General features: G+C 41.6%; 2 protein-coding genes across 3 annotated transcripts in view; both read left to right on the top strand.

Annotated features, from left to right (window-relative positions):
• Positions 1-5770, top strand: part of casp7 (caspase 7, apoptosis-related cysteine peptidase) — a 40372-nt gene extending 34602 nt beyond the window's left edge. Inside the window, exon 7 of the mRNA XM_052027369.1 lies at positions 99-5770. Coding sequence (XP_051883329.1) covers positions 99-331 — 233 coding nt within the window. The 3' untranslated portion in view covers positions 332-5770. The remainder of the gene's footprint in view (positions 1-98) is intronic.
• Positions 5771-16279: 10509 nt separating this feature from the next.
• Positions 16280-18549, top strand: part of LOC127576833 (pleckstrin homology domain-containing family S member 1-like) — a 30009-nt gene continuing 27739 nt past the window's right edge. For both annotated transcript variants that reach the window (XM_052027618.1, XM_052027617.1), the window contains exon 1: positions 16280-16484. The gene's annotated coding sequence lies outside the window, so the exon portion shown is untranslated. The remainder of the gene's footprint in view (positions 16485-18549) is intronic.

Raw genomic sequence — 18549 nt, 5'->3', positions numbered from 1 at the left:
AACTTATTTCATTAATTGCCTATCCAGACGATTCAAGCTATTGCACTTGTGCTTGACATGTACCTGAGAATTATGCCATCCCACATCTGTCATTGCAGGCTACTACTCATGGAGGAATCCAGGCAAGGGCTCTTGGTTTGCACAGGCTCTGTGCAATGCTTTCAAAGAATATGGGAAGGATTTTGAGATCATGCAAATTTTAACCAGAGTCAACTATATGGTGGCCATGAACTTTGAGTCTTGGTCTGAAGACCCCCGGTTCAGTGAGAAGAAGCAGATACCCTGCATTGTCTCCATGCTGACAAAAGAACTTTACTTTAAGCAGAAATGAAGCACAACATTTCCATTAATATTTCAGGGAAATTTTGAATTGTAAAGTTTAAGTTGCTTTTTAGGTCTTTCTTTTGAGTGAAAATTTAAAACTGAGCTGAAGGAAACTGGAGGATTCAGGAAAACCATTTGCTATCTCTGTGATTGATCGGTTATTTTTTTTTCTCTCTTGTACTTCATATTTTGGAGCATAAGCTGATGAGCTCTCTTCTCTGATATTGTCTGGATCACTTCACAATGGAGTTTATAAATGGCCACTTTGTATAGCTGAAGAATGCAAAGTATGACTGACGTGAATTTGTCTCCCAAATCTGTAAGACTTCTTGCTTAAAGATCCATTTACAAAGCTAGTTTATACAAAGTCAGCAGTGTGAATTTCAGTACGGCTTTATTGATAGGCTGTGAATTTTAAACTTTTTGAAATATATTTCAATCAAATATACTTGGTTTATGTCTTTAAGCGAATTGTTGGGAGAAGATATGTTTCTTACATACTTCAAGTCTGCACTGTTCAACGAGTGCAATTCACTGCAAAAACCAGAAGGAGATCCATCCACCACAGAATGCAAAGTATTTCTTACACCTTTAATGTTACCAGAATTGACATATTTTGTTCCTGAATCTGACTTGTAGGAAACAGTCAAATTACCTTTAATAATTGCATATGAACACTTCTTGATAGAATTTCCCTGCTATCACAGCTTACTGACGAACATCAAATATCTAAAGTAGCCATGCATTTTGAGGCATGACAGTGTTGCATCCCAATGATGGTGCAGGCAGTGAGAATTCCATCTTTGCTTCCAGAAGTAGTCTATTTACTTATCCCTAAGTATTAGCATCTCATGAATTTCAACCTGTTTCTAATACATGTTCATCAATAGTTTAAGAAAAATGAATCATTTATGTTAATGGTATTTTTAATCATAGACTAACAGAATTAAGGGGGGGTTCAAGAGACCTTGTATAAATTTCATTTTCTGGTGTGGGGGTTTTCATGCTCAAACATGCCTGAAGTCCCACATTGTCCCCAGAATCATAACTGCCCCATACTTCTGCTTGCTGACTTTAAAGGATGTTGACTGACGTCTGTTGATTGGCTTATTTTAATATTCAGAATGCTAGTTGATAGGCTGTTTGAGAGACATAATGTTGTGCTTCTTTCTTCAAGTGCCTGGTAAGAAGATCATAGCAGCATCCAGATACACCACTGGAAAGGTGACACAGGCCTTAGTGGGCTGAAGATGGAGTATTTCAGATTACTCAGGCACAAACAGTGGGCTCCATTTATGGATTATTTGTGTAGCTATGGGGCTTCTGGTTCCTTAACACATTTGGGTCCAAGGACTGAGACACAAGAGGTTCTGCAGATGCTGGAATCTGGAGCAACACACACAAAGTGCTGGAGGAACTCAGCAGGTCAGGCAGCATCTGCAGAGGGAAATAAACAGTCGACGTTTCGGTTCGAGACCCTTCATCAGGACTGGAAAGGAAGAGGGCAGAAGCCAGAATAAGAAGGTCGGGGGAGGGGGAGGAGGACATGCGGGCAGTGGATAGGTGAGTCTAGGTGGGGGGAGAAGTAAGGAGCTGATAAGTAGAAGAGGCAAAGGGGTGAAGAAAATGGAGAGGGCAATGGACCATGGAATAAAGGGAAGGAGGTGGGGAAGAGATAGGCAGGTCATGAGTGTGGGGGAGGAGAAAGGAGAGTAAAGGGGGCCTCAGGAATGGAAGACAAAGGCGAAAAAGAGGTGGGGTGGTAAGAACTGGCTTCTGCCCTCTTCCTTTCCGGTCCTGATGAAGGGTCTTCCCTCCATAGATGCTGCCTGACCTGCTGCGTTCCTCCAGTATTTTGTGTGTGTGTGTGTGTGTGTGTGTGTGTGTGTGTGTGTGTGTGTAGGTCCAAGGACTGCTTGTTGGGGGGAGACCCAGCCACACTCAAAGCAGCTGCTAAGAACTTTTGGTTGGCTGAACAGAATCAAAGAACAATGAAGCACAAAATGCCTGAACTATCTAATCAGTCTCTCTAACCTGCATTTTGCCTCGTAGATGAGATTTTTTTTCTATTCCAGTAATTATTCAATTATATTTTTGAAAGCTATTATTGAATCTTCTATCACAACTTATTGAGCAACTTGCATTTTCCTCATGTTGCTTCTGGTTCCTTTGCCAATTAAATCTGTGCCCTCTGGTTACCAAACCTTCTGACGCAGGAGACCATTGCTCTCTTTTCCATTTCAAAATCCTTTAGGATTATTTCATTTGTCTATTATCTAAGGAAAGCAATTATAGTTCTGGTAGTCATCTTCTGATTCCCAGGCCCACTCAGATTTCTGATTGAAGGACACATGGAGTGGAAAGCCAATGGATTGCAATTCCATCCCAAATTCCTTTCTCTAAATAGACAGTATACCCTTCACCATCTCGGCAATTTCCGGGCCATGGTGTACAGATTGTGTACAAGTGAAATGCTGGCATCCGATATCACCTATTTACCTGTCATACAACATTCCACCTTAAGTGTGCAGACGGAATAAAAGTCAAAACATTTAGATAAGAAGTACTTAGCATTAGGCAAAAATTTCCATTTTTTTTTAAACAGCATAATAAACCTGCATGGTCTTTTTAGTGACTTTCAAAAATGACTGATGGGAAAAACATTCAAAATAGTTGTATTAAGAAAATAGTATAGTTCATTAATTTCTGGCTAATTTCTGTGAAGGATATTTGTTATTAAGGATTTTTATGAATTGGAAGGTACACATTTGAAGATTGCATGAAACCTGCAGGAGGAGTTTAAAAATAAACCTGGCGTTTATATGTTACCTGCTATGATTTGGGTTGTTCCAAAACATTTTGCCACTATGTAGTCCAGTCACTGTTATAATTTAGGAAACACAGCTGCCATTTTGCTAATAACAATAATGCATAAATAATAATGTGCTAATGATCAGATAATCTTTTTAAGTGACATTTGGTTGAGGGATGACTGTTGTTCTGGAAACCAGAGAGAACTCATCTGCTCTTTCTTGAGGTAGATTGAGCCCATGGAGCTTGTATATCCGTGTGAAAGACCTTCCGTGTCAGGCCTTCAGTTTCGTGTCTCATTCAAAAGACAGCACTGTCAGTGTCAGTCTGATGCAGAATCTCAACCCAAGGTGTCAACATTTGTGTCTTCAGCCCAAACTTCATGCTCAAATCTCTAGAAAAGGGAATTGAAGCCACCAACTTCTGATTGTGAGATTACCATTAGCAGAGTATTTCTACATATATCTTTTGGATATTCCTGTAGTAGGGATTGAAGTAGCTTCTTCATTCTTGTGTTTTAAGATTCACATCACTAGAAATAGTCTCAAGGGCTCCACCTCTACCAAAGGAGAACATCATCCAAAATTATTTGTGAACTGGAATTGTTTCTGCATTAAGTTGGCTTGTGGCCAGTTCAGTCAACAAGTTAATGCAGTGACAATTAACGGCAGCCAGCCACTTTGCCTCCCCAGGAGGAGGGAGGGACATTATTGGGAAATTAATGAACAGCATTACTTTTATATTAGTTAATTATGCAATGGCATGCATTCAAGAAAAAGCCTGAGGCTTGCATGCTTCATTTTTATAGATAGAAATTTTTTGTTGCCTGATCACTGGAAGGTTGAACTATTTGTACACACATACCTTTTACAAACTAAACTGCTTTATTTAACAAATTGTGCACATTCTTTTCAAATGCACCGTTTTGTCATACACTCTAAGGCAAATAATAATATAGCTCTCAGTTGTTGAGCTGCTATCTATTAGAAAATATATCACAATCTTAACTAATCAACAAATCCATTATCTTGTGTGGTCCTCCATTCTTAGTTTACTGGGACTTCACACTGATAGAAAAAACTGATCTATATCTACCATCTACACTGCCTACATTTTTCAGAATTCATAAACCATTATCTCCAGTACAGTGAGTCATAATTAATGGTTCATTAAAGTAGGAATGACATATAGTTGCATAAATGCCGAGGTTGTTCAAGCCAGCTTAAAAGATGCATTTCAAGCAATTTGTACTTTACAAGTATTGCAGTAAAAATTTGTAAAAAATAATGTCCTCATTTGTAGTGATGGTCAGATGTATATTTAGTAGTAATCATACATTTATGTCTGCAGAAACTGAGACTGATCCCTTATTTAAGCCAATCTAGGACCAAGGTCCATTTGGATTGTTTTGGGGGACCATGGATTTGATTCTGAATAGATAAAATTCTGTTGTGAAGCAGCCCTTTATGCTTTTAATTTTGTTCTTTGAGTCTATGATCTAAAATATCCATTTCTAAAGGTTGGCTTAAATGCTAATGCCCTTGTTTTAAACATGACAACATAAATTCTTGCAATGTTATCTGTGGATGTCACACCAGTGTTAATTTGTATTACTGATATTTATACAGAACTTCAGTTAAACAATAAGGTATTTCACACAATGAAATACTTCTGAATGCTGTGACACAATGCTGATCAAGTTGACAAGAGTTTTCATCAGGAATACCCTGCTAATTTTTGGAGTTTAGATGAATGAGGGCTGAACTGAATTGAAACATTTAGAATTCTTGGAGGTTTTCTGGCTGGGGAGAATAGAACTAAGATACAGATCCTCAGAACAAGGACTGAGACATTTCCTCATTTGGTGGAATTGGACTGGAGAGGAGCTGAATCTCCATCCTGCTGGGCTTACACTTCAGTCATTGAACACATGGCCAATTAATGCCAGTTTTGAACAAGGGGATTGAGGGATAGTTGGGTTGAGTTGGAAGGTCAGTCATGACCTTGTTGAATGGAAGAGTAGGTTCATGGTGATACTTGATCATCAATGGCTTCTACTTATGTTTCTTAAGTGAAGATTGGTTTTTTGAGGTGGATTGATAATTGAATCATTGGTTCCCACTAACTATATGATTGTACTGAGATAAAAATCATAACCATACAAGACTTTATCATGGTTGTAATATTTATCAATGGATGGAGCCAGTAAAGTGAACCAATTCCAATACAAAAATATAGTTTAATACAAAACAGCATCCTTAGCCTTTTTAATTGTCCCATGCCTATGTAATGTGAATATCTGATGTGGACTTGCAGCTCAGAATAATCCCCATGCTTTCTCCATGCACATACTAACCATGTATGGATATAGGAGTCCACTCGTCCTGGGTCTCCTGATCCCAGAATCGAGTGATGAGATACAGCAAGACTTCAGGTGACTAGGCCTCAGTCTGCACACTGCTGAAGCCTGAGCCTCTGATAGGAGGGAAGGTTGGGGGGAGAGCCTCCCCTATCAAAGTCTCTGACACATTGTGATGGTTCTTAAATGCCACCAATTTACAGCGATGATGAAACACTATTAAAATGTCTTTAAAATGTTATTTTCAGTAAAATTTATTAAAGTGCATTAAAACATTAATAAACAATTTAAAATATTAAATAAGGTGAGGTAAATATAGAATAATACAAGGCATATAAGTTCCTGGGGCCTGACGGAATATTCCCCAGGCTGCTTTGTGAGGCGAGGGAGGAGATTGCTGAACCGTTGGCTAGGATCTTTGAGTCCTCGTTGTCCACGGGGATGGTACCGGAGGATTGGAGGGTGGCAAATGTTGTCCCCTTATTCAAAAAAGGTAGTAGGGATAGTCCAGGGAATTACGGACCAGTGAGCCTTACATCTGTGGTGGGTAAGCTGTTAGAAAGGATTCTAAGAGATAGGATCTATGAGCATTTAGAGAATCATGGACTGATTAGGGACAGCCAGCATAGCTTTGTGAAGGGAAGATCTTGCCTCACAAGCCTTATAGGGTTCTTTGAGGAGGTGACCAGGAAGATTGATGAGGGTGGTGCAGTAGGTGTGGTCTACATGGATTTTAGTAAGGCGTTTGACAAGGTTCCGCATGGTAGGCTTCTTCAGAAGGTCAAGAGGCCAAGGGATCCAGGGAGGCTTGGCTGTGTGGATTCAGAATTGGCTTGCCTGTAGAAAGCAGAGGGTTGTGGTAGAGGGAGTGCATTCAGATTGGAGGGCTGTGACTAGTGGTGTCCCACAAGGATCGGTTCTGGGCTCTACTTTTTGTGATATTTATTAATGACTTAGATGAGGGGATGGAAGGGTGGGTTAGCAAGTTTGCAGATGACACAAAGGTCGGTGGTGTTGTGGATAGTGTGGAAGGCTGTCGAAACTTACAGAGGGATATTGATAGGATGCAGAGCTGGGCTGACAAGTTGCAGATGGAGTTCAATCCGGAGAAGTGTGAGGTGGTACACTTTGGAAGGACAAACTCCAAGGCAGAGTACAAGGTAAACGGCAGGCTTCTGGGCAGTGTGGAGGAGCAGAGGGATCTGGGGGTTCATATCCCCAGATCACTGAAAGTTGCCTCACAGATGGATAGGGTAGTTAAGAAAGCTTATGGAGTGTTAGCTTTCATAAGTCATGGGATCGAGTTTAAGAGCTGCGAAGTAATGATACAGCTTTACAAAACTCTGGTTAGACCACACTTAGAGTACTGTGTCCAGTTCTGGTCACCTCATTATAGGAAGGATGTGGAGGCATTGGAGAGGGTGCAGAGGAGATTTAGCAGGATGCTGCCTGGTTTAGAGAGTATGCATTATGAGGATAGACTAAGGGAGCTAGGGCTTTACTCATTGGAGAGAAGGAGGATGAGGGGAGACATGATAGAGGTGTACAAAATATTAAGAGGAATAGATGGAGTGGACAGCCAGCGCCTCTTTCCCGGGGCACCAATGCTCAATACAAGAGGGCATGGCTTTAAGGTAATGGGTGGGAAGTTCAAGGGAGATGTCAGAGGGAGGTTTCTCACCCAGAGAGTGGTTGGTGCATGGAATGTGCTGCCTGGGGTGGTGGTGGAGGCTGATACATTGGTCAAGTTCAAGAGATTGTTAGATAAGCATATGGAGGAATTTAAGATTGAGGGATATGGGGGAGGAAGGGGTTAGATAGTCTTAGGAGTAGTTTGAAGGTCGGCACAACATGGTGGGCCGAAGGGCCTGTATTGTGCTGTATTGTTCTATGGTTTTCTATGGTTCTATAAGTATTGAGCCTCTTACCTTAGCAAATACTAATCTGATCATGGCAAGTATGTGCATGCACCCAGAATTTCGTACATGGAACTGCATGCAAAACTTCTGTGAGGTCAGAATTTAAGATACTGTATGTAATGAAAGTATCATATGGAAAAACCCAGACTCTTCAAACTAACCCAAATAAAATCAAGCTCGTAATGAAATCAGGGACCGGGCGTGTCTACCTTTGCAACTTCCGAGCACAGGGTGTATCAGAACAGTTCCCCTTTAAGGTGTTGTTCTGTAAAACTATAAATACTTAAGCAGAAACAATTTCACATTACTGCCAAACTTTGGTTCTATGAATATGATTAAGTAATTGTGGCAATCAAAGTTCACACAGTATTTCCCCCACATCCAATAACACTGACAGTGGGATGGTAGAGCCAGTGATGTCACTTACAATGCAACAAAAGAACCATCAGGAATTGGTAGATGGACTTGTTACACCCATATTATTGGCATTGCTACTGCAGAATTTGAACAGTGGTATAAAATAAATTATAATAAAATTGCAAAATGATTTTGCAGGCCATAGTATTAATACTACTCAGTGCTATTAATCTTATTTGGCATTCCCTTGGATTTGAGGATGACTTGTTTCCACTTCAGTTCTGTGGGCTCTGAGATTGCTGAAGAAGTCCGTTAGGGACCTGTCACAGGTGGGACAGGCATTTGACAGGGTGGGTAGGTGTGTAGTTTGGGAAATGGTACACTCCTTCCGCCATTTATACTGGGCTTCTACATGAAGGGATTCGAGATCCTTAGTGCCATCCTGAATGTCCCTTCAACATTTTGAACAGCATGGGCCAGAGAGTCCCTTCTTGGTGGGCATGTTCCCCTTTTTCAAGGAGGCTCTGGGAACATCTTTGAAATGTTTCCTTTGTCCTCCTGTTATTCTTCTGCTGCGGCAGAGCTCAGAACTGACTGCCTATTTCAGAGGTCCAGAATCAGGCACATGAGTGTCATGGCCTCAGTGCCGGGAATATTGGCCTGGGGGAGGATGCTGACATTGGCTTGCTCATCCCGCCAACAAATTTGGAGGATTTTGCTGAGACTATATTGGCGGCACCTCTACAGTGGCCTCAGGTGTCTAATGTAGATAGTCCATGTCTCAGAGGACAGCAGTTGGCATAATGGAGGCAACGGTGCATTTAATCATTGATGCCTGCCGTCACTGAGAGGTGCCACCCAAGATATGGGAACACTTTACAACCATTCCCCCTCCCCCACCAGGAACTCTGCAAACTTCTGCTCAGAAAGTTGAATATTAGCTATTTTAATCCTTAATGATTTTGCTTTGTTGCTGATATCTTTTTTCCTAATCCTTTCTCAGAGCCTGAGTGCAATAACCTTTGTAAATTATCCCCATTACTTTTCCACTTTTAACTTATTAACTGTATATTTGTACCAGCAGTTAGAATAACTGCCATAATTGAGTTTGGCTCTGTCGGACCTGGTTATTTTTGAATCCTCAGGAGTCCAAAAATGAGTTGAAAACAATGGGGTGCTTCACAAAGTTTTATTGGAAAAGTTTGAAACCAAGAAACAGTCGCAGAGCACATGGCACTAGCTTTACTACTAGGAGATGAGCCGAGACAAAGGAACTAAAATGAGTTCAGGCCGGGGGGAAGAAAGCAAGAAGGAGATAGAGGCAAGAGAGAGAGATAAGCAAGAGAGTGATTAACAAAAAACGACACCTTTTACACCTAAGACAAGAGGTACTTCTTAGCTAACAATAGTCCAATCAGAAAACCTATCAGATACCTGTGGCAAGACCAACCAATGACAAAACACATATTCACCTGATGGACGAACCAATAAGCTAAGAAGTAGCCATTCCTTGTACAGACACTTGAGGTGTATTAAAGACTATACATGTTAAAAAAAACTACTTAAAACAGTTGAATCCAACAGCTCTTCCTCTTGCAAGTGTAGTATGAACCAACTCCACTGATACACAAACTTCAAAATCTTCTTCTGCCTCAATCACTTCCTCTGGCAGCTCATTCCATATACGTACCACCCTCTGTATAAAACAAGTTGCCCCTCAAGTTCCTATTAATGCTTTCCCCTCTCACCTTAAACCTATGACCTCTAGTACTTGATTCCCCAACCCTGGGAAAAAGAGTGAGTGCATTCACCCTATCTGTGCCCCTCATGATTTTATACACCTCCATAAGATCATCCCTCAGTCTCCTATGCTGTAAGGAAAATAATCCAAGCCTGTCCAACCTCCCCCTCTAACCATGGCCCTCGAGTCCTGGCAACATCCTTGTAAATCTTTTCTGCACCCTTTCCAGTTTAATAACATCCTTCCTGTAGCAGGGTGGATGAGGTGAGCTAGCATCTGTGGAGAAAGAAACAGTGTTAACGTTTCAAGTTGAAGACCTTTCAGCAGATTTAGCATTCAGAACCCATTCTGATGAACAATCATTGACCTGAAACATTAACTCCGTTTCTCCTTCAACTGGTACCATCTGACTTGCTGAGTATTCCAAGCATCCTCTATTTTTTATTTCAGACTTCTAGCATTTGCCCTTTATTGCTTTCCAACATTCCTTCATATGTTTTGACAAAGGAATATTCCACTTCCCCGAAAATCAAAATTTTTCACGTTAAGATTCCCCCTAAAAAACCTGATTTCAGATGGCTTACATTTTTGTAACAATGATCACTCCGGTTAAACCAGACATGCAAGTTCACACCCTCTTCAAAAACAATGGCGTGCAATGAATCCAGTACTGCTTCATGTTATTTATGAGTACACAGTGTACCAGTTCCAGATAAAGCTCAGATGTGCAGTGAAGTGAAAATATCCAAAAAGTTGCTCTCTGAACCATGCCGCTATCTTGGTGTGATCTTATGGAGGTGTATAAAATCATGAGAGGCATAGATAGGGTCTTTTCCCCAGGGTTGGGGAATCAAGCACTGGAGGGCATAGGTTTAAGGTGAGAGGCGAGAGATTTAATAGGAACCTAAGGGGCAACTTCTTCACCCAGAGGGTGGTCCGTATATGGAATGAGCTGCCAGAAGAAGTGGTTGAAGCGGGTACATTAACAACACAAGAGACTGTGGATGCTGGAATATGGAACAGTACACAAAATGCTGGAGGAACTCAGCAGGTCAGGCAGCATCTATGGAGGGAAATGGAGTCTAGACAAAGGGTCTCGACCCAAAACATCGACTGTCCATTTCCCTCCATAGATGCTACCTGACCCGCTGAGTTCCTCCAGCATTTCAGGTGTTAGTCAACATTAAAAAGGCACTTGGACAGATACATGAATACGAAAGGTTTATAGGGATATGGCCCAAACATGAGCAAATGGGACTAGCTTAGATGGGCATCTTGGTCAGCATGGACGAGTTGGACCGAAGGGCCTGTTTCTGTGCTGTATGACTCTCTGACTCTATGGCAATCGCTCTACATAAACAGAATTCTGTTGCTCATTGAACAATTGAAATATATTGAATGTCACAAAGTTACTGTATTTGCATGTGATATAAAAACTAAATCTACTGCAAATATTATGGAGTATTAATTAGAAGTGCAAATACATTTTTAACAACATGATAGTTACTACTCACAATCAATCACTCTCATACTGAAAATCAACTATTGCAAATATGGAATTCTGTCCTTTCAAGTTTTCAATATTTAAGGCTCTTTACAAATTGTTTTTTTTCTTATTTTTCCTTGTTATTCTCTCTCATCCATGCATTTTTTTTCCTTTCTATAGCTGATTAGACTATAATTGATCCATTCTAGTTTACTACTCCTTCCAGATCTTCAGTTGTTTCCTTCTCAGTCCTTCAATGACAAAGATCAGCTTGATCTGAGCAGTCAGGTTCAAGTTCCTTGACTTGCTTTTCATGTACTTACCTGCTTGTGTTTACAGTAACTTTGTGGTCAAATTTCTTTTGAGCAGGAAGCCAGGACAAGGCTACACAATAGCATGTACTCTGTTACAGAAAATTCTGGCAAATTGTCTTTAAATAAAATTAAGAAATACTTGGAGATTTTGAACAAATATTATTTTAAAAGCCACCTCAAGTCGAAGGTTTACTAAACAAACAAGAAAAGTTTAGAGACGGTAAATGATACATTGACCCTGGCAGTTTTGCTTTTCAACATTCCTCAGATAACTGACAAACCAGCTTCTTCAATGTTGTTTGAACCTCATTCATCCTGACAAGTAGAGGTGTTCCATCATACTCTTGATTTAGTCTTCTCATTAATTGTTCAACCCAACCTACATTACAAATGAGAACACTGAATGCCCTGGAATATCCTGATGTTGTAAAAGGAGATATCAATGCAAGTCGTTGTTTTTGCCTGCCCAACCTGGAATGATCAGTAATTGAAAATGGAAAAAAGAACAGTAAATACTGGAAATGTGAAATAAAAACAGAAAACGCTGCCAAAGCTCAGTAGGTCTGGCAGCATCTGTAGAAAAGGGGGCAAGGTCAACACTTCCAGTTGAAGACCCACTGTCAGAACTGGAAAAGAGAGGAAGCAGGTTAGCTTTAAGTGCCAGAGAGGCTGAGGGAAGTATGGATAGGGCAAAGGGAATAATTTCCAATGTGATAGACTGTTGATAAAGCCATCTGGTTGGTAGGTCAATGAGGGCAGTTGGAGAGAGAGAAAACAAACACAGGAACACATAAAAGCTGTGAAATGCAAGTCAGAGCTTTTGGAAAGTCAGATAATGCTAGAAGAGTGAAAAACTCGGTTAATATCGCATATGGATAGCCAAGAACAGAACTGGCCAGTGCTGATACAGACAGAGAAAGTGAGTTATTTTAAATTATTGAATTCAATATTCATTCTGGAAGGCTGCAACATATCCAGCCAAAAATGGATGTCTTCTTTCTCAAACTTACATTGGTCCTCATTAGAATAGTACAGGAAGCCACACACAGAGGGGTCAGTGGGAATAGGATGGAGAATTAAAGTGACAAGCAACTGGGAGCTCAGGGTCACCCTTGAGCACTGAGCACAGGTGCTCTGCAAAATGATTACTGAATCTGCTTGGTTTCTCCAGTGTAGAGGAGACTGCATCACAAGCACAAATGTAATACAGAAGACTGGAAGAGGTTCATGTGAACTGCTACTTCATCTGGAAGGAAAGGTGGATGGGTGGGGTGGGGAGGGAGAGGTAAAAGTGTAAATATTGCATCTTTGCAGTTACACAGGAAAGGGGTGTGAGAGTGGAAATGAAAGAAAGGACCAGGGAGTCACAAAGGTACAGCGAAAGCCATGGTTAAGGAAGAAGGAAAACATCTCAGAGGCATCGGTGTGGAAAATCTCATCACTGGTGCAGATATAATGGAGAAGGATAGACAGGGTGAATGGACCGAAAGCAGATAGGGAGGAAATATGGTTGGCTGTGGGAGCCTGTGGCTGAGTAATGAACGTTTGCTTTTAACCTATCTTCCAAGGTGTAGACGGGGAGATCCAGAAAGGGAGGAGTCGGGGATGGAGTATGTGAATGTGAGAGCAGGTATAAGATAAGATCAGATATCTTTATTAGTCACAGATACATCGAAACACACAGTGAAATGCATCTTTTGCGTAGAGTGTTCTGGGGGCAGCCCGCAAGTGTCGCCACGCTTCCAGCGCCGACATAGCACGCCCGCAACTTCCGAACCTGTACGTCTTTGGAATGTGGGAGGAAACCGGAGCACCCGGAGGAAACCCACGCAGTCAAGGGGAGAACGTACAAACTCCTTACAGATAGCAGCCGGAATCGAACCCAGGTCGCTGGCGCTGTAATAGCATCACGCTAACTGCTACACTACCATGCCACCTACCCACACTACCGTGGGCAGCAAAGTAATAACATTTGCAAGTTCTGTACAAGTGCAGGAAGCAGCACCAATAGAGTCGTGAATATACAAACAAAGCTGAGGGGGACTGAGCAGAACTGAAGCAAAGACTGTTCCATGTTACCCACAAAAAGGCAGGTGGGGCCATTTGAGATCCCATAGCTACACGTTTGATCTGGAGAAAGTGGGTGCAGTTGAAAGAGAAAATGTTCAGTGTGAGAATGTCTAATCTGCTGGGCATTTCTTGCATTCTGATCCACATTTCACAGCTTATACATGTTCCTTTGTTTTCTCTCACTCTCCAAATGCCGTCGTCAACAGCTTATCGCAATGGCAACCTTGGATTCACCTTATTGCAGATACCCCCTTTGTCCTATCCATCCTTTCCCCACATTCTCTGGAACTTATAACTAATTTGTTTTCAGTCTTTCCCAGTTCTGATGAAGAGACCTTGACATGAAACATTAACTCTGTTTCTCTTTCCATAGAATGATCAGGCTCAGGATAGTGCCCATCAGAATTGAGAAAATCTCCTTACCCCAATTAACTCAATTAAAGTTAAAACAAATTTAAATAATTTTTGCTCTGAGTAATGTGTAAAGATTTTTATTTTAAGTATAGAAAAACAAATGTTTCATCTGCTTATGGTATCAAAGAAGGCACAAAATATATAAAAGCGAGGAAGTACAATTCAATAGGAATTTGTCAATAATGTATTAATTTCTGATCACAGCACAGCCAGATGGTGCGTGTATGTTAAAATAGCACTAGAGTCTCTAAATCTCCAAGAGTTAATGTTTAAGCTAATCGAACTTTTTTTAAAACAGACAATTTCAATCTGACCAGAGTGCCAGCGTACTGAAGCAGAATATTGAAATGAGCATTTGTGGCTCCATGTCCTTGCTCCATTTTCAGCCATTGGGATCACTCCATTAAATGTAGGAGGTCTATCTTTCGAGGAAGATGATGACCATCGGGCAGTGCCCACCACCAGCATTTGAAACCAGAGAAAGGGTGAAGATATGTTTAAGCCTCCTACAGAAGCTCACAGAAACCCCATGGGATGCAAGGGGAAAGACCGTCCAAGTTGCTGCTATGGCCTGGCAAGTACGGTAGTGTAGCAGTTAGTGTAACGCTATTACAGTGCCAGCGACCCGAGTTCAATTCTGGCCGCTGTCTGTAAGGAGTTTGTACGTTCTCCCTGTGACTGCGTGGGTTTCCTCCGAGTGCTCCGGTTTCCTCCCACATTCCAAAGACATATGGGTTAGGAAGTTGTGGGCATGCTATGTTGGCGCTGGAAGCATGGCGACACTTGCGGGCTGCCCTCAGAACATTCTATGCAAAAGATGCATTTCACTGTGTGTTTCGATGTACATGTGACTAATGAAGAAATCTATCTATCTATCTACTTCATTATGGAGTGTGGGATCCTTTACAGATAGATAGTTGGATGTGCAGTTGTAAAAAGTCATTACCATCAACTTGCTAACAAAACTGGTGAACGTTGTTCCCCCAGATTTTGGACTTCATGCACTTCACAAACGCATCAAACCAATTCACCACAAGATGGAAGACATGTCACAATCCAGGCTCCATTCAAAAAAACAACTGTGGGACAGATTCCCAACAATACACTTCATTTCAGAGCAAGTAACAGTCTCAATTCATCAACAAACACACTCCAGACCTCATCACTGACCATACAAGAGCAATTCCATGGACAGCCCTGAGCTGGTTGCAAACCACGGAAGGAAGATCAAAGCATTTTTATTTGCACCAGTAGAAACCCCCATCATGTCCTTGATGCTATTGTCAAATAGACACATTGTCATAGACTGTTCCCTCTGATGTTTTGAAGGGCACATGGCTGACATTCATGCTACCACTCCAGATACCACTCCAGATAACAAATCCTGGATACCAATATACCAATAGCCACCATCACATTACAATAAGAAAGCATCCACTTGGTGTAGTTAAATCCTAGAATGGAGTTGGAACAATAATCTTTCGATTCAAAGGCCATAGTATTCCCAGCAAAATGGTCAGCAGTGAATGTGATATTCGAACAGTTGACGTGTAATATTCTATATAGTGGTTTGAAATAATTTAATATGCACACAAGTAATACTTTGATCAGTGTGAAGATGATTTTGCAGAGAATGCTGGATGTGGCACCATCCAAGCCATGCTATCTTCTCACAGCTACCATCAGGCAGAGGGTACAGAAGCCTGAAGTCCCACACCACCAGGTTCAGGAACAGGTCCTTCAACCATTCAGTTCTTGAACGAACCGGCACAACCCTAATCACTACAGTTTAGCAGCACTATGATCTCTTTGCACTAAAATGGACTTTGTTTTTATTTGTTCCAATTATGTTCTTTCTTGTAAAATTGTGTATAATCTGTTTAATTTACGTTTTTTCTTGTGAATGCTGCTTATCTGATGCTCTGTGCCTGCGATACTGCTGCAAGTAAGTTTTTCACTGCACCTGTTCACACATGTACTTGTGCATATGTCAATAAACTTGACTTTGACAGCTGAGGCAGCATATCCAGAGAGAGATGTTAGTACTGAGTTTTTGACATTTTCCCTGATTTCAGGCATCTGACAGCTTGCCCTTTGATAAGTAATTTTTGCTCTGCAGTAGCGCCTTAGAATGTTTCACTCAATTATTCAAACTCGACTGGCCAAAAGCAGAAGGAAAAGAAATTCCAGACTATTTTCTCTGTAATCCCGACCGGTTTCTTGAATCGTTTCTTGAAACTCGTCTCTTGAATCACCATGTAACTCTTGGAAAGATATTCTGACAGGTACCAAGGAATCAAAACTATGCCTGGAACTTCTAAAACTATTTCTTCTATTTCCCCCAACCTTCCCGCAGGATTGTTGGATGCATCCCAACAAATCCCAACCGCACGTTTCGGTATTTAATGATGGTGACAAAAGCACCGGTGACGATCACGCTCTCGGGTTGCGGAGTTTTATTGATGTAGGGGAGAAAGGGAAAAGTACTGCAGTGCCATGATTTCCGGGTGGAATGTCCCTCTGACAAGACTTTAAAAAGCCTGTACACAGTCCGAGGATCAGCGCGATTTAGTCAACCGGCTCCAGTGCGCTGCTGAGCTGTTTTCATTGAACATACGCGCTGCATCGTTCGGAGTGAACTGTTAACCACAGGATCTACCCGCTTCAGTGAAGAGGAGTAAAAAGTACAGTAGGTGTTGTAAAATCATTGCTTACAACTGTTTCCCTCCTCCTGAAATGGGGTTACAGGGACAGAAGGTTTTACTGGACTTTATAAATAGAATTCTTCACAGAAGTGAAGCCAGAAGTTTTGTGTGTGTGTGTGTGTGTGTGTGTGTGTGTGTGTGTGTGTGTGTGTGTGTGTGTGTGTGTGTCTGTGTGTGTGTGTGTGTGTGTGTGTGTGTGTGTGTGTGTGTGTGTGTGTGTTGTATGTAATGGGCAAACTGCAACATCAGGAAGTAGTTGATGTGTTGGTGTTTCTCCATAACGATTCGTTTCATGGTGGGGAAGGTTCAGTATGGCTAAAGACATATGGAAAGGCAGTTGAGAGAAAGTAATTTGCATGGGTGCCCGGAAAGAGTAAAGGGATGGATTGCTTTAGAGAGAGCCAGCACAGACTAAATGGGCCGAATTGACTGTAACGATGCTTTAATTCTGTTGCTCATATCGGTTGGAATGAGGCACACGCAGCACTAGAGACATAACATACACAAGAAAAATCAATTAAACATAAATTATACGAGAAAGAACACGATTAGGAGAAGAAAGACAAGCTATTTGGTCCACCGAGCCTGTGCCAGCTCTCAGACCATTCCCATTCCCTCGCTTATATCCCTGTAACTTATTTTTCACGGTCCCTTAGCGTCCAGGAAGTGTCGTTCCACTTGAACGCGAAATGAAGTATCTTCGTTCAGGATCTGCACAAGGGGCGTGTAGACAGAGCTGTGCTGTGAAGGCAGTGGGAGCAGCCCGTGGCGCAGTGCCCCGTGGTTAATAACTCTCTACGCGCTGTGAGTGTGGTTGGATCGGTCTTTCCAAGCAGACCAGCGTGATAGTTTTGGGAGGGGGTGATGCCAGGTCCAGACTGGTCACCTGGCCATTTTGTCAAAGGCCAGAGGGGCTGGTGCCCTCCAGGGCAAATCGTTCGAACCACACTTGCCCATGTGTGGTGTGATGGCCACTTGCACCTCTCACTGCCCATGTGTGGTGTGATGGCCACTTGCGCCTCTCACTGCCTGGTCTGTTGCACGCAGCTTGGACACTTACATTTGTTATGCAAAACCTGAGTGAAAGTATTTGGCTTTCTTGGGAAAATAAGTAAACCGGGAAAACTAATCAATATCAAAATAACATTCTGTGCACTCCTGGGGTGTATTTATTTTTATTTGCTCTGATGTGTAATTTTTATAATATTGCTGCCTGGTTATCATAGAACATAGAACATTACAGCACAGTACAGGACCTTCGGCCCACAGTGTTGTACTGACATTTTATCCTGCTCTAAGATCTATCTACCCCTTCCCTCCCACATTTCTCTATCATGCGTGTGTCTATCTAAGAGCCTCTTAAATGTCCCTAACGTATCTGCCCCTACAACCTCTGCAGGCAGTGCGTTCCACGCACCCACCACCCTGTGTAAAAAAAATTACCCCTGACATCCCCCTTATACCTTCCTCCAATCACCTTAAAATGATATCCCCTCGTGTTAGCCATTGTCACCCTGGGAATTCCTTATAACATACTGTAAGTCAAGCCAAGTTTCCTTATAACATAAGTCAAACCAAGTTTATTGTCATGTGCACAAGTACATGTATGCACAGGTGCAATGAAAAACTTACTTGCAGCAGCATCACAGGAGACATAACATTCACAAGAAAAACAAATTAAACATAAATTATACAAGGAAGAACACTATTAGGAGGAGAAGAAACACATACAAGAAAGCTATTTGGCCCATGCAGCATGTGCCAACTCTCAAAAATATTCCCATTCCTCCACTTATATCCCTGTAACCAATTTTTCACATTCCCATAGCCCCCCATTAATTCACGGGCCATCCACCTGTATGAGAGGTGTAGCAGCAGAAATACCTGATGCATCATCGTGCATCTCCTCAATCACACAAAACTGCATTGTTCAATGACTTCAACTTGGGCTGGTGTGTAATTTCCCTGTTCTATCACTGGGTATTACTGATCTTGATTAGACTTTATGTAAGTTGTAGTATAAACTGATAAAATTCCATTTTTAAACAT

This window comes from Pristis pectinata, chromosome 12 (genome assembly GCF_009764475.1).
Source record: "Pristis pectinata isolate sPriPec2 chromosome 12, sPriPec2.1.pri, whole genome shotgun sequence".
Lineage (NCBI taxonomy): Eukaryota > Metazoa > Chordata > Chondrichthyes > Rhinopristiformes > Pristidae > Pristis > Pristis pectinata.
The sequence above is the reverse complement of the archived record's forward strand: the minus strand, read 5'-3'. Positions and strand labels throughout refer to the sequence as shown.